Here is a 13876-nt window from a genome sequence, read left to right on the forward strand (position 1 = left end):
TAAGGAATGGAAGGGAGAGATCAGGGATACAGCAAGAGGAGGAGGGAGGGAGGGAGGGAGGGAGGGAGGGAGGGAGGGAGGGGGAGGGGGAGGGAGGGAGGGAGGGTAAGGAATGGAAGGGAGAGGTCAGGGATACAGCAAGAAGGATGGAGGGAGGGAGGGAGGGAGGGATGCAGGGTAAGGAATTGAAGGGAGAGGTCAGGGATATAGCAAGAAGGATGGAGGGAGGGAGGGAGGATGCAGGGTAAGGAATGGAAGGGAGAGGTCAGGGATACAGCAAGAAGGATGGAGGGAGGGAGGGAGGGAGGGAGGGAGGGAGGGAGGGAGGGAGGGAGGGAGGGAGGGAGGGAGGGAGGGTAAGGAATGGAAGGGAGAGGTCAGGGATACAGCAAGAAGGATGGAGGGAGGGAGGGAGGGAGGGAGGGAGGGAGGGAGGGTAAGGAATGGAAGGGAGAGGTCAGGGATACAGCAAGAAGGATGGAGGGAGGGAGGGAGGGATAAAGTGAGAGGGCGATGGAGATGTAGGTGGAAGGAGGGAGGGATCAGGGATAGGGCGAGACTCAAAAAGGATGGATGGAGAAAGAGATGCTCAGGGTGGATGGAGGGGGGAATGGAGACAGATGGAGGGATAGAGAGAAAGAGATTCTCGGTGCAGGTGTCTATCTGATCCAGATTTACGTTGTAAACAGCATTCCGAAGTTTGATATGCTGTGGCATTGAGTTTGACATTCCGTGGATAAATCCCCTTAGAATGCTTCCCATTACAGGAACGTTGCTCCCATCTGACATTCCTGCCCGGCACAGACAGACAAGCCCTATTTGGGCTGACACAGAGAGACGAGCCCTCTCCGCGGTCCAACCACCACCAGGAATGCACAAGCCAGCAATGCTCAGGAAGAGACATCGATCTGACCTGTCTGTCTATCAGTCTGTTAGTACCATGGATCCATCCCTTCATCCCTCCATCAGTACATGTCTCTATCACTCTATCAGTCTGTCCAGTGCATCCCTCCGCGATCTAGGCCTAGATTACTCTGTCATTCTATCAGTCTGATAGAAAGGATCCCTCCTCCTCTAGGCCTAAATGGGCCTATCAGTCTATCAATGGGACATCTCAGAGAGTGATGTCTATTGCCAGGAATTTACAGACAGCAACCTCATCTCTTAAACCAGTAGAAGCCCTTACCGAGTAGGATAAGTTCCCCCTAGTCATGGTCACTTTTGCATCTTTCTCCCTTAATGGTTCAAGTTAGCAGGCCATGTTGGGGGGACGTTAGCTCAGTTGGTCCTAGAACTGTGCTTAGAGAGCCTGTTGCACCATCAAACAACACTGTAAGCCCATCAGACACAGACAGGCAGACTCTGAACCCTTCCAAGAGAGTTTATCTTTATTTACTGCTCTACACCAAACGTTAGGAGAAGAGATTTGAAACAAATGTGTTTCCACTGATCCCTACAGGGCCTGATCCAGTTGTGTTTTGAACCTGGGCCAAGCAGTCTGGTAGTTGCAGGGAGAAAGACTGCTCTAAGATCAGTTGAAGTATGTTTCTCTGAGGTTAATGGTTATGGTTTGGCAGAGTGAGACTGATCCAGAGTGGCATTATCTGATATTGAAAGGTCTGTAGATCCCCCTATAAACAAGTCACCTTCACAGTAGATCAGCTGCGTAAGGTACAGGCTGGACACAAGGTAGCCAATAAGCAATGCTCCACATTGTTATCAGACATTACTACAGTGCACAATTAGTAACACCATCAGCCATTGGCTCGGTGTAAGGAGTAAGGATTTGACACTGCAGTGACTGGCCGGCCGAGATGCTTTTGTGATGAAGGCTTCATATCGAATCGGGATGACCGCCGTTTAACTCAGAGCTTTCTCTCCAGGTGAGACATCAGCACTCGGGGTAAGAGACGGAATACAGAAAGAAGCTCGCAATACACATTCATCTCCCGGTTAATCCTCTCGGAAAACATGGAGCGTGAGAGGGCAAAGGGCCTGACACATTCCTTCCACCTCCCGCCCGGAGGAAAGGATGAAGATGGAGAGAGAAAGAGGGAGGAGAAGGAGGAGGAGGGATACAGTGATAGAACAATCCCCTTGGTATTTCTCTTGAAGATATGGTCTGGAATTTAAAGATGTCTCAGGTAGAGAGGAATGAGAAGAATCTGACAACAGTGTCATGTCAGGAAACAATAACTCATACAGGCCTATACAGACAATGATGTATCATGCATATAGTATGAAACAAATGTATATTACACTTCATGTTTCGCATAGGGTATTTGGAAATGATCACTTTTAGCCCAGCAAGGCCATAGAGTCAGTTAGGTTTGATTGACAAATGTCTCGGCTGCTTGTTTGAATACCAGAAGGCAGAAAGACACCAACCAGTGGACGACAATGTCTATGGGTGTTGTCTGTGTCTGTGCTCCTTCTCAGTACAGAACATTGGACACATGGTTTTCCGTAACCATGCTTACTCACATCATATTTCCCTCTGAGTTGTAGGCTAAGTCACTGTCTACACCATGTACCATTCTGTAGCTGTGGGCATTTACACATTCCTGCACGGTCAGCATGTTCAATCCCAAAGCCTCTCAAGTCTTCCTAATTCTGTCGTCACTGATTCCAGACAGTAACATAAATACACCAGATTGTATCTGATCGTACTTCGGATTTTCTTCCTTACTTTAGCTGTTACTGAGGTATTCTCCCTCCCCTGGCCTGGTGCTACACTACATAGACCTACCATCACACCTTAGCTGTTACTGAGGTATTCTCCCTCCCCTGGCCTGGTGCTACACTACATAGACCTACCATCACACCTTAGCTGTTACTGAGGTATTCTCCCTCCCCTGGCCTGGTGCTACACTACATAGACCTACCATCACACCTTAGCTGTTACTGAGGTATTCTCCCTCCCCTGGCCTGGTGCTACACTACATAGACCTACCATCACACCTTAGCTGTTACTGAGGTATTCTCCCTCCCCTGGCCTGGTGCTACACTACATAGACCTACCATCACACCTTAGCTGTTACTGAGGTATTCTCCCTCCCCTGGCCTGGTGCTACACTACATAGACCTACCATCACACCTTAGCTGTTACTGAGGTATTCTCCCTCCCCTGGCCTGGTGCTACACTACATAGACCTACCATCACACGTTAGAAGCCCAATTCATTCCATTTCTTACATGGTGTTGTCCTAAAGTCAGTTTTCGGTAATGTGACCATTGGCCTGGGAATACCTAGGATAGGGTAAGTAAGGTTACTGAGTATGTTTCTCCCTCCCCTGGCCTGGTGCCCCCAACAAGACCTAGATGCAAGTGGCTGTTCCACTGGGTGTCATAGGTGTTTGCACATCAATTTGAAGTCGCTCTGGATAAGTGGTCTGCTAAATGACTTAAATGTAATGTAAATGTAGGGTTCTTACTAATTGCGTAGCGTGTATTTACCTCGCCTTAAATCACAGAAAGAACTTCTCCGGGTAGAGGAGGATGGAGAGACGTGGAGCGGAGACGACGGATGTAACAAAACAGAATGTGTATAATGTGTAGGTTTTACAGGAGCTATGTTTAAACCTTAAACAGTCTGTCTCTCTCTTCAGAGGCAGGACAGGGCTTAGAGCTGCATCAAGCCTGACCTGGAGTATGTACAGTATGTCATCATGGAGACAGTACATGAATGGTGCTGAGAGATGCAGTGACAGGTATTTTGGGTAAAGTGATGGCTGATGATGGAAGGAGAGAAAAAGTGAAGAGCAAAAGTAGCAGAGAGTGGAATCGACTCAGTCGTCTTGTCAGTGTTGATGATCAGGATGTTCACCTAGTGAGAAATGTCCAGTCATACGGTCCGTGAGGCTTAAAGACGTCATTGAGAGTTTAGACAAGACACTTGCACACATATCTTCAAACATCATTAGCTTCACTTTCCCACCAGGAGGGTTAGTCACCAGTTAGATTAGCTTCACTTTCCCACCAGGAGGGTTAGTCACCAGTTAGATTAGCTTCACTTTCCCACCAGGAGGGTTAGTCACCAGTTAGATGTGGTTTGTGTCACAGTCATCACATGATGGTCAGCAGCATCAAAGCATTCATGAAAACTCTTAACAGTCTGGAAGATTATTGTCTGAATTGGTCACTGAATAAACCCTCTGAATCAATGCAGTCTGAGGGTTACACACACACTTTCCCACCAGGAGGGTTAGTCACCAGTTAGACACTTTCCCACCAGGAGGGTTAGTCACAGTTAGACAGTCATCACATGATGGTCACACACACACACAGTCTGGAACACACACACACACACACACACACACACACACAAGCAGAGAGAGAGCTGTATTGGCAGGTGAGCTGTTTCTCAATATCCCTCGTGGACACACACATACACACACACACACACACACACACACACACACACACACACACACACACACACACACACACACACACACACACACACACACACACACACACACACAAAAGAGGAATGAAGGAATGATAGCTGATGTCATCTTGATACAGTGTCATATTAGGCCTAGACTACATGCTTTCTTCCACCCATGGGCTTATTTGGTTGTGATTGTGAAAAGACGGTTTGGGCGCCCAGTGTTTTTCCATGTTACAGATACTGACTGACACACACTGTGTGTGTGTGTGTGTGTGTGTGTGTGTGTGTGTGTGTGTGTTGTTAGAGGGCCAGATGGGCAGGGTTATGGGGCTATTCCATTGGCAATCTCAATCAAGCCCAGTTAAATTATTTGGTCTGATAATGTGACCTGACAAGCCCACATTTCCAACCAAATCCCTGAATTTATGGAAGAAGTTACTGAAGATCTGGGAATGTCAGTCGCCAGTCTCGGAATGTCCATTAAAATATCTCCTGTCGTGTTTTTTTCCTTCTTCTCTTTTTTAATTACGACCATCCCTTCCCTCTTTTATTTCAACTCTTTCTTTACTGGCCTGAAAGAGACAGAAACGCATTCTTCGCTTTCTGTCTCATTTGAACATTGACCTGGTGGACTTTTTACTTTAACTGTCTATATTTCTATGTCATCAAGTCAGTGTCAATCCCCCAGGTCTTTTGTTTATATTACACCCTCCCTCTCGCTCCCTCTCTCTCTCTCTTTCTTCAACTGTTCAAGTGGTAGTTCTGCCTAGCATCAATTGCCAACCAACTCAACCTCTGACCAGCCTAGCCCGCCATTCAACTTCCAAACAGCTTTAAGTTATTAGCCTCCAGATTTCATTTTCCCCACGAAGCAGCCTTTGCATCCATCGGAAAACACCTGGGCCCTCAGAATGCAATTTATACCTGTTAAATATAATCCCAATATGACACATTTCTTGGTCAAACACCCATCCAACAATCAAACCGCTAACCGTCAAAACTCAAGTGAGTCTACGGGCTTGGCGCTTTGGCGAGGAACGGGTTAGTGTACCCCCCCCCCCCTCCGTTTCACCGCCCCCCACATCCTGTCTCATCCCCCCTTCTTTTCAGAGGGATATATAATGGAGGTTGGGACTCTGTTGCATCTCAGCATCACTCGTAGACACTCATCCACTGTTCAATCGTTTACTTAGAGAGGAAGAGGGATCAACATAAGAAAAGAGGGGAGATATGAGGTCTCTACTGAAGCTGGTTGTTCTGCTGTTCTGTGTCCAGAGAGGAGAGGGACACTGGCTGCGCTCACTACTCGGTAAGGATGGATCGGGGTCACGACTCACGACCTTGGAGATGGGACAGGATAGAATTTCTTCCTATTTTCTACAGTTTTGTACTGGGTTATATGTATCTAGATATTGTTGTGTACTTTGAGATTGGTTTACATCAGGATGATGTTTGACACTGGGACTTGAGTGACAAGGCATACACAGTCACTGGAGAATTTTGAGATCATATTGTGTGATTTCTGTTCTGAAGTTTTTCTGTAGGGTAGCACTGACTATCAGTCTACTGCAGTCTAGAGTGTAATGCAATCTGGTCCAAGCTGGTGTGATGAGTTTTTTAATAACCCTCTCTCTTTATCACCATCTTTCAGAGCAGCGAGGGCAAGCATCACCCTCCCCATCAGAGGAGGAGAGGAGAGGTGGAGGAGGAGAATCCAACAAAGGGAACAACAATAAGAACACAGAAGGTTCCGGATTTGCAGTAGAAGACCAAAGGGGTTCCGTCCCAGCCCCAATCATCCCAATCCGGTCCCGCCGCTCTTCAACCCAATGTCGTCTCCGCTCAATCCTCCTCCAGGTACGAGAGCTGGGTCTGGGCTACGACGCGGACGAGACCGTCCTCTTCAAGTACTGCAGCGGAGACTGTCCCCGTGTCCGCTCCAACCATGATCTGACCCTGACCAACCTGCTCCTGAGGGGGGCCCTGCCCGAGCAGAATGGAGAGCCGTGGCAGAATGGACCATGCTGCAGGCCCACCCACCACGAAGATCTAGCCTTTTTGGATAACGCCCATCGCTGGCACAAGGTGGAGAAGCTGTCGGCTGCAGGGTGTACCTGTGTGGGTTAATGGGGAGGAGCTGGACGTGAAGGGGGAGGGCCTGAACATTGACTTTTGGGCCGTGGCCATTGGCTGTTCAGAATGCAATGGGAGCGACATAGAGGCTCAGGCTGTACAAAAGGAGAATCAGGAGGAAAGAGATTACAAGAAGTAGCTATAATTTGCTAGAAAGAAATGCATTCATTTTGCGTATGTATATTTATATTTATTTAAAGTTGCTTTGGGGGAGTTTTTTTATTATACCAATGACATTGAATGGATCTTATTTTGCTGCATAGATTAAATGAATAGTGGTTAACACTATGGTTGATTGTTGAGTAAAACTGTTACAATTCGAAAAAAGGTCCTCAGCAAACCAACAAGGTATTTATGTAAAATAAATTATTTATTTATTTGAGATGTTAACTGTATGATGCTACTTAATTTATTTTGTCCATGTGCCATATTCATATGTACAACTCGTAATAAAGACAACCATATCTACATGTTTTATGACCAATGTTGGTGAGTGATATTACATTTTCCCTCATGGCTACTAAGAAATATATATTAGAGCCTATGGTTCATTTGGAAAACAAGAAGAGTTTATTCAAAACTCATCATTTACAAAATATTTACAATGAATATTAAAAAAAACATTATTGATAATGCTGGAACATCAGCAGTACTTTCATTGATTTATTCCATATTTTAGCCATGGAAGCAACGGCACGTCACTTTTCAACCACACAACCATTTCCCTCAACCAAAATCCGATCCCTGACCCTTAGTCAAGAACAGGCAGTTCAGTAGGGAACTCATCAGTTCTGACGATATCATGACTCTTGTCCTTTCTGTTATGTCCACCTAATGATTACTATGCTTTTTCCTGTTTAACAACCACCACGTCCTCTTCAGTTTCCTCTGGCTCCGCCCCCCACACCTGGACACGCCCCTCCATGGCTGTGAGGAGGCGGGTCTCCGAGGGATGGAAAGACAGCGATTGGACGACAGCCTTCCCGACTGGCAGCTTCAGCATCAGAGAACCCTGAGAGAGAAACAAGAGATGTTCAAAGAGGGAAAGAATCTAACACCAATAGGCACACAATACCAAGTCCTTGCATCTGCAGCTGTTGACATTTACAGACACTGCTGTGCTATTCCTTTTCAAATACGCATCCAGTAAGCAAAATCAACCAATCAAATCAATTCATTTTGATAGGTAGTGGAGCTATCTATTAGATTAACAAATCCTCCATCCCTCGTACCTCTACCAGGTCCCAGCAGTACACGTGTCCGTCTTCAGAGCAGCTCAGGACGTGAGTATCCTTACTGGACAGACAGCAGTCCAGCTTGTAGCCCTTCATCTTGTGTCCTGTGTACTCTCCCAGCATCTCCCCTGTGCTCTTGTCCAGTAGACGCACGGTGGAGTCCAGGCTGGAGGTCAGAGTGCACTGGCTGTCCGCACTGAAACACACACACGTGATGGGGCCTGGAACACAGAGACAAACACATAACAAATCAATGCGACTCAGGGTGGTTTAGGTACAGAAGTTAGTGATAGTTAGTACAACAACTAGTTGGTAAGACTAGATACTGACTGTTGATGAAGTCCACATGCAGCTGGCCCATCCGCAGGTCATACCGTCTCACTCTCCCGTCCACTGACCTGGAGAAAGACATGAGATAGAAAAGATGCTTAGAGGACTCTTCTATAAGAATCAAACTGAAATTAACAGAAAGGTTCAGATTTGGTACTGACCCAGTGAGCAGCTCGTGTTCAGACACCTTCAGACTGCTGACACCATCCTGAGCCTCATCCAGAATCTGGATGGGGTCAAATTTTCTGGACCTGGTGTCCCAGCAGCGCACTGTACCGTCTATGGAGCCTAGAGACCGACACGAGTACACACACACACACACACACACACACACACACACACACACACACACACACACACACACACACACACACACACACACACACACACACACACACACACACACACACACACACACACACACACACACACACACACACACACACACACACACACACACACACACGAGATGAGTCCTGTTGTGGATGAGCAGGACAATGCTGAAGCCACAAACCTGGTTGTAGAGGTGACTGAGATGCACTTTCCTGAGGAAGGATGGAGGAACGAGAAAACTCACCAGATAAAATGACTGTAGCTTCTTCATTGAACTGGACACAGTTGACTTTCTGCAAACAGAGCGACAGACCAGAGGCAGAGCCATATCCATGTAAATAAATGGCTCCAGTTAGAGGTTTAGTTGTTGTATTCTTTCATGTCTCTATTCCTTCAACATAAACATCTCTTTCTATATTTCTTTCTGACCCACCTGACCTCTCCTACCCGCCTCTTTCCCCCTCCCCTCTTTCTCTAAAACTCCATCTCTCTCTCTGTGACACAGGAAAACATAGTTGTATTATTTTCTCTCACCCCAGCGTGACCCCTGAGTTTCCGGGTGACCTGTCCCGTGGCGACGTCCCAGAGGATCACCGTCTTGTCCGAGCTGCAGGAACACAGCTGGCTGTTGTCATAGGAACTAGGGAAGGAATCGATGGTAAGACACACACCACTACCTCAGATCATATTCCCCCAGGGGCCCAGAGGCAGCAGGGAGACAGTGAAGGACAAAGCAGGCAGATGGATAGAGGAAGACTACACAAGCAAGCAGATTGATCACATAGAGAATGACCAGCAGAGGCAAGACAGACTGAGAGTAATGGACACAGAAGGATGGATAGGGGAACTTAAAACAAGAATACTGAATGAGTAAAAAATGTGCTACTTCTTATCTATCAACTATACCGTATGTATCATTTTTAATGCATATCTCCTACTTCATATAGGGGAACATACAGGCTTTGGCGTCTGCATATAAGCTAGCTATCACACTGAAAGAGAACGCTTAGTGAAGTTAAGTGCTTCCCACTCAATCAGATCTAGGATCAGCTTTATTTAACCCAAATTTGGCCTTTACCAAACACATTCTTCAATAATGTGTTCCTCAATCAGCTGTCTGTATTGCTCTAGAGCAAGGGTCTCCATCAGGCAGATCTACCAGTAGCTCTCAGCCCACCTGTGAGTAGCTCGCTAATCAGTTCTGAAAGTGCATTTTTTAAACGTGTTCCATCGCAAACGGTCCTAAACATAAAGCTCCCAGCTACTATCCAATCAAATCCACAGTGACATTATCCCTCCCCTGGTTAGCCACCACTGCCTTCAAAACCCAAACTTAGCACAATATCTGACAATTCATTTCCAGCAATATTGCACGCGTTTGTCTATCACTCTGTTTGCAGGACAGTTAGCAATGATGATAACCGTCTTGTGGGTAGACAGTAAGACTTTCCCCAAAAACTTTCTCAATTAAATGTTAAGTGCAAAGTAGGCTTACCTGACAACACTATATTAGGATTATTTGTATCAATTGTGTGGCGATTGTTTAGCAAACCCTGCCATGACGTGCTGCAGCAGTTGTCTCAGCAGAAACATCGCTCAACTGACACATTCCTCTTTACACTAAAACGTTTCAATTAATTGGGTTTTTTCACACCAATTGTTTTCTTCAGATGTGATTTAAGCACTGACATGGACTCAAAACATCAATTTTCAATGTTTCTCTTTGAATAATTGTAATATTGAGAGTAGTTTTACAAATGATTTTACGAGGTATATTGACATAAAACACATCTGTTGAACACCTAGGACCCCGGGAAGAGTTGCAGGTCTCGTGACAGAAAAGGTTGAAGACCCATGCTGTAGAGACACCAAATCATCACGTTTTACACCGTTTTGGAGACTACAAAAACTCAAATCAGATGTAAAGATGTACCTAACTCAGTGGAGGGATCTCCAGAGTAAGCCATCCCTGAGACCGGGTCTGGTAACTCGTACCTCTGCAGGTTAACAATTAAGTAACGTACCACAGAAGTTTATGCAAGAGGGCTTTACAACCAAAAAGAGCGCAATGCATCGATCTACAAGACTTCAAAGAGGGCCAGCTTACTTTCTGATATAGGTTTGTGTAATAATACAGACACTGACCCATCAGCATCTAGAACCTCGTATCCATGACCACTGTACGTCTTCAGCAGTGTCCCTCGACTTACACTCCACAACTTCAGAGACTTGTCACTGCCGCAAGACAGCAGGTAGTTACCATCAGCTGAGAAAGAGAGGGAGAGGGGTGGGGGAGAGAGGGAGAGGGGTGGGGGAGAGAGAGACAGGGAGGGAGAAAATGAGAGGATGAAAAACACCTGAAACGCGTTATGTAGATACAGCCTCTCATGACATACACAAGCAGCTCCAAGTAGAGCAACAGTCAATGCACCTCACGGTATCGGTGTTTGTTTGAATTCTCACCATTGAATCGCACAGCTCTTACAGCCCCTTGTTGGCAGTCTATGGTCCTGAGAAGGTTTTGGGGGAGCTGAGGGACCTCAGGTTTGGGCTGGGGAAACGACATTTCACACTTCTGCCTGTAGAAAGAGAGGTTGAAACATATAGCTATTATTTTTCTCCTGACTTGAGCATCAACTACGCTAACGTTAGTAGTGGAAAGAGCAAGTGCTATGGAAAGAGCATCATGGAGCTTGGATAGCTATCTACCTGAAATACCTTGCTTGTTCGCTTTAGTTTGATGAGAGAGCAATCATTAACTGATTCATATTGATTTCTGTTAGCTAACAGCAAACGAAGTCCTTTTTTCCCCCCTACAGTTTATGCTCCAGAATGTTCATATTTTTGCAAATGTGTGGTTTACTTCCTGTCTGTAATAATCGTTTCGTTCCGGGTAAAAGCATTTGTGTTCAAATAAAAGTCCGAACATTCTCCCTCCGCATTGATAGAGGCCTTCGCGTCTTTTAAAGCATTTATTTTGAAATGCATCCATCGCACAGCGGAACTGATAGGCCCCGCCTCTTCATTCGCCCAGCTAGCTGACGGGTCCCACTCAACACCGTTTTGCCACTAAGTTAATCCTTAAAAATATCTCAACAAGAAGGACATTATGTCCGCAAACAACATGTCAGGCCCACAAAGGGTAAACAAAATTATCCGGTGAGTACAATTGAGTAAATATCGTTGGGTTTGCGCGCTAACGAGATAGCTACTTAGCTAAATCACACGTCTTCAGCACTATTCTAACGCGATTATAGACTAGCTAACAAGCTAGCTAGAACGCCTGTCATTTGTGAACTAACTAGATGTTGTTACACTGACATATAGCTAAGTAAGGTAGCTAGTTGCGTTATTTGTGGTAGGGTCATTCATATCTTGGTTGTTGTTGTTACAGATACAAGCCCCCCAGTACGGAAGCAAACCCCACCCTGGAAGACCCGACTCCAGACTACATGAACCTACTCGGCATGATCTTCAGCATGTGTGGCCTGATGCTGAAGGTGACCCAGAGACATCTGTTTTTACCACACTGACACACACACACAGATGACCTCGCCCCTCCCCCATTAATGTGTGTGTGTGTGTGTGTGTGTGTGTGTGTGTGTGTGTGTGTGTGTAGGTAGGTGAGTGGATTGAAATTGCAGTATGATCTTAACCTGTTACATGTAGGCACATTATCTTACACCCCATACATTAGTAACTGTCTGGCTATGCCACAGCACTTCTACAGCCTCATGCAGAAAAGCTGACACACACACAGCGCATTATAAAGTATAGTATGTGGGTCATTCTGTGTGTTTCAGTTAAAGTGGTGTGCGTGGATAGCAGTGTACTGCTCCTTCATCAGCTTCGCTAACTCACGCAGCTCCGAAGACACCAAACAGATGATGAGCAGCTTTATGTGAGTAGAACAAATATGTGTGTGTGTGTGTGTGTGTGTGTGTCTCTCTGTCTGTGTGTGTACGTGTTCTGTCTCATATTTCCAACCTACCCAGGGTCTGTATGCGACTATGAGGGCGAGTGAAAGAAAAGTGTAAAAAGTGAATGCTATTATGCCAAAATGCAGAGTTATCTATTATCTGTCTCCTAATGGATCACTGTTAATGTGTTAACTGTAATACCAGGACGCAGCAGGAAGTTAGTTTGGCAGCTCTTATTCTGCCTGGGGTGTAATTCCCTAGGAACCAAACGGAGGAGGGACTAACCGGAATGTGTCCAATAAAAACACTTTTCATTGCTAAATGTTTTGCTACGGATTGCGCTAATGAATGCACTCCTGGCAATAAAACTAAAGACACCGGAAGTTGGTTTGGCAACGCTCGGCTCTACCTGGCATTGTGACATGCGATGGGCTCAGCTTTAATGTCCAAATGCTTTTAACATTGACCTCCAGGTGTTGCATTTACCCATAACAATTAACTACAGCAGATAATACCACTTACTTTGTGGGAGCGTGTGTGTCTGTGTGGCATTTTTCCAGGAAAAGTAGTGTGTGTGGCTCTGCAGGTACAGTAGAGTGTGTCAGGACATCAGTAGTAGATGCCTCCCAGTCCATCACCTAGATTAGTTTTTTATTAAAGATTGTCTCTATGCCCTCCTGGCTGGTAACACAAACTGTGTGGATCAGCAAAATGTTGTACAAGTGTTATATGCAGCAAATGAGATATAGGCCTAATCACAATGGAAAAATATGAAGTTTTTTTTTAGTGTGTGTGTGTATATATATATATATATATATTACACACACACTGATCCAAGGTCGGTTTGGTTTTTCTTTTATAGTGAAGGTTAAGATCTCCTTCAATCTCTTTTTCGATCAGGCTGTCCATCTCAGCCGTGGTGATGTCATACCTCCAGAACCCCCAGCCCATGTCGCCACCGTGGTAACCAAGGACCAATGGCGGGGGGGCCTTGCAGGAGAGGGGCGGTTCCAGACTGAGAGTGGGAGACGGACTCCTGACTCGCCCACTGACCATCTGGGAGAGAGAGAGAGGGATGGAGACAGAGAGGGAGGAGGGATAAAGATGGATGTATTGAGAGGAAACACAATGGTGGACATGAGGCAAGAACAAGAAGACCAGGTGGTCCTGGTTATTCTCCAAAATCTCTCTCTTCCTGGAGATATTGCAGGTTTTCTATTGAATTGTCTGATTCACCCGCTGTAAGCTGAGGTCTGTTAGTTGGAAATAAAGATGGAAGGTTTTATAAAGTCACTGTGTTTTGTTTGTCCTGTTACATGTGACAGGGGTCACTGTGCTTAGCTGTACCGTGACCACACGTGACCACCCTCATGAAACACCTTTAGCCAGCTGTGCCACCGAAAAGGTACAAGTTGGATTGGTATTCCAAGCTGAGGAGTTTAACCAATTCAGGTCTGTTACACATGCATGTCCTGATAACGTCTTGGGTCTTTAGGCCCAAACACCACTGCCTTCCAAAATCTGACCTCAGA

The 13876-nt window shown here is 45.9% G+C and overlaps 3 protein-coding genes across 4 annotated transcripts; 2 read left to right on the plus strand and 1 right to left on the minus strand.

Moving 5' to 3' along the window:
* Positions 1-5556: 5556 nt before the first annotated feature.
* On the plus strand, positions 5557-6859 carry LOC127932365 (persephin). The gene is made up of 2 exons (XM_052527951.1): positions 5557-5702; positions 6045-6859. The coding sequence occupies exons 1-2, from the start codon at positions 5624-5626 to the stop codon at positions 6518-6520; spliced, it is 555 nt and encodes a 184-aa protein (XP_052383911.1). The 5' UTR covers positions 5557-5623; the 3' UTR covers positions 6521-6859.
* A 214-nt stretch (positions 6860-7073) lies between these two features.
* On the minus strand, positions 7074-11297 carry wdr83 (WD repeat domain containing 83). 2 transcript variants are annotated; one of them, XM_052527949.1, is made up of 9 exons: positions 11134-11297; positions 10888-11003; positions 10570-10690; positions 8959-9064; positions 8669-8717; positions 8253-8379; positions 8092-8159; positions 7759-7982; positions 7074-7538 (listed from the first exon to the last, which is right to left on the minus strand). In XM_052527949.1, the coding sequence occupies exons 2-9, from the start codon at positions 10988-10990 to the stop codon at positions 7368-7370; spliced, it is 969 nt and encodes a 322-aa protein (XP_052383909.1). In that variant the 5' UTR covers positions 10991-11003; positions 11134-11297; the 3' UTR covers positions 7074-7367. The 2 variants fall into 2 exon arrangements, with proteins under 2 accessions (XP_052383909.1, XP_052383910.1); XM_052527950.1 differs by having other exon boundaries at positions 11143-11296.
* Positions 11298-11392: 95 nt separating this feature from the next.
* wdr83os (WD repeat domain 83 opposite strand) lies at positions 11393-13637 on the plus strand. The gene is made up of 4 exons (XM_052527952.1): positions 11393-11583; positions 11819-11924; positions 12228-12325; positions 13245-13637. The coding sequence occupies exons 1-4, from the start codon at positions 11534-11536 to the stop codon at positions 13309-13311; spliced, it is 321 nt and encodes a 106-aa protein (XP_052383912.1). The 5' UTR covers positions 11393-11533; the 3' UTR covers positions 13312-13637.
* The last annotated feature ends 239 nt before the right edge of the window (positions 13638-13876 follow it).

This window comes from Oncorhynchus keta, chromosome 10 (genome assembly GCF_023373465.1).
Source record: "Oncorhynchus keta strain PuntledgeMale-10-30-2019 chromosome 10, Oket_V2, whole genome shotgun sequence".
NCBI lineage: Eukaryota > Metazoa > Chordata > Actinopteri > Salmoniformes > Salmonidae > Oncorhynchus > Oncorhynchus keta.

Excerpts from the sequence above, each read along its gene's own strand:
- LOC127932365 (XM_052527951.1), top strand. The coding sequence starts at position 5,624 with ATGAGGTCTCTACTGAAGCTGGTTGTTCTGCTGTTCTGTGTCCAGAGA. Across the intron at positions 5,703-6,044 it reads CTGGCTGCGCTCACTACTCG|AGCAGCGAGGGCAAGCATCA; the intron begins GTAAGGATGGAT and ends ACCATCTTTCAG.
- wdr83 (XM_052527949.1), bottom strand. The coding sequence starts at position 10,990 with ATGTCGTTTCCCCAGCCCAAACCTGAGGTCCCTCAGCTCCCCCAAAAC. Across the intron at positions 8,160-8,252 it reads GAACACGAGCTGCTCACTGG|GTCAGTGGACGGGAGAGTGA; the intron begins GTCAGTACCAAA and ends GTCTTTCTCCAG. Across the intron at positions 7,983-8,091 it reads GCATGTGGACTTCATCAACA|GCCCCATCACGTGTGTGTGT; the intron begins GTCAGTATCTAG and ends TCTGTGTTCCAG.
- wdr83os (XM_052527952.1), top strand. The coding sequence starts at position 11,534 with ATGTCCGCAAACAACATGTCAGGCCCACAAAGGGTAAACAAAATTATC. Across the intron at positions 11,584-11,818 it reads AGGGTAAACAAAATTATCCG|ATACAAGCCCCCCAGTACGG; the intron begins GTGAGTACAATT and ends TTGTTGTTACAG. Across the intron at positions 11,925-12,227 it reads TGTGTGGCCTGATGCTGAAG|TTAAAGTGGTGTGCGTGGAT; the intron begins GTGACCCAGAGA and ends TGTGTGTTTCAG.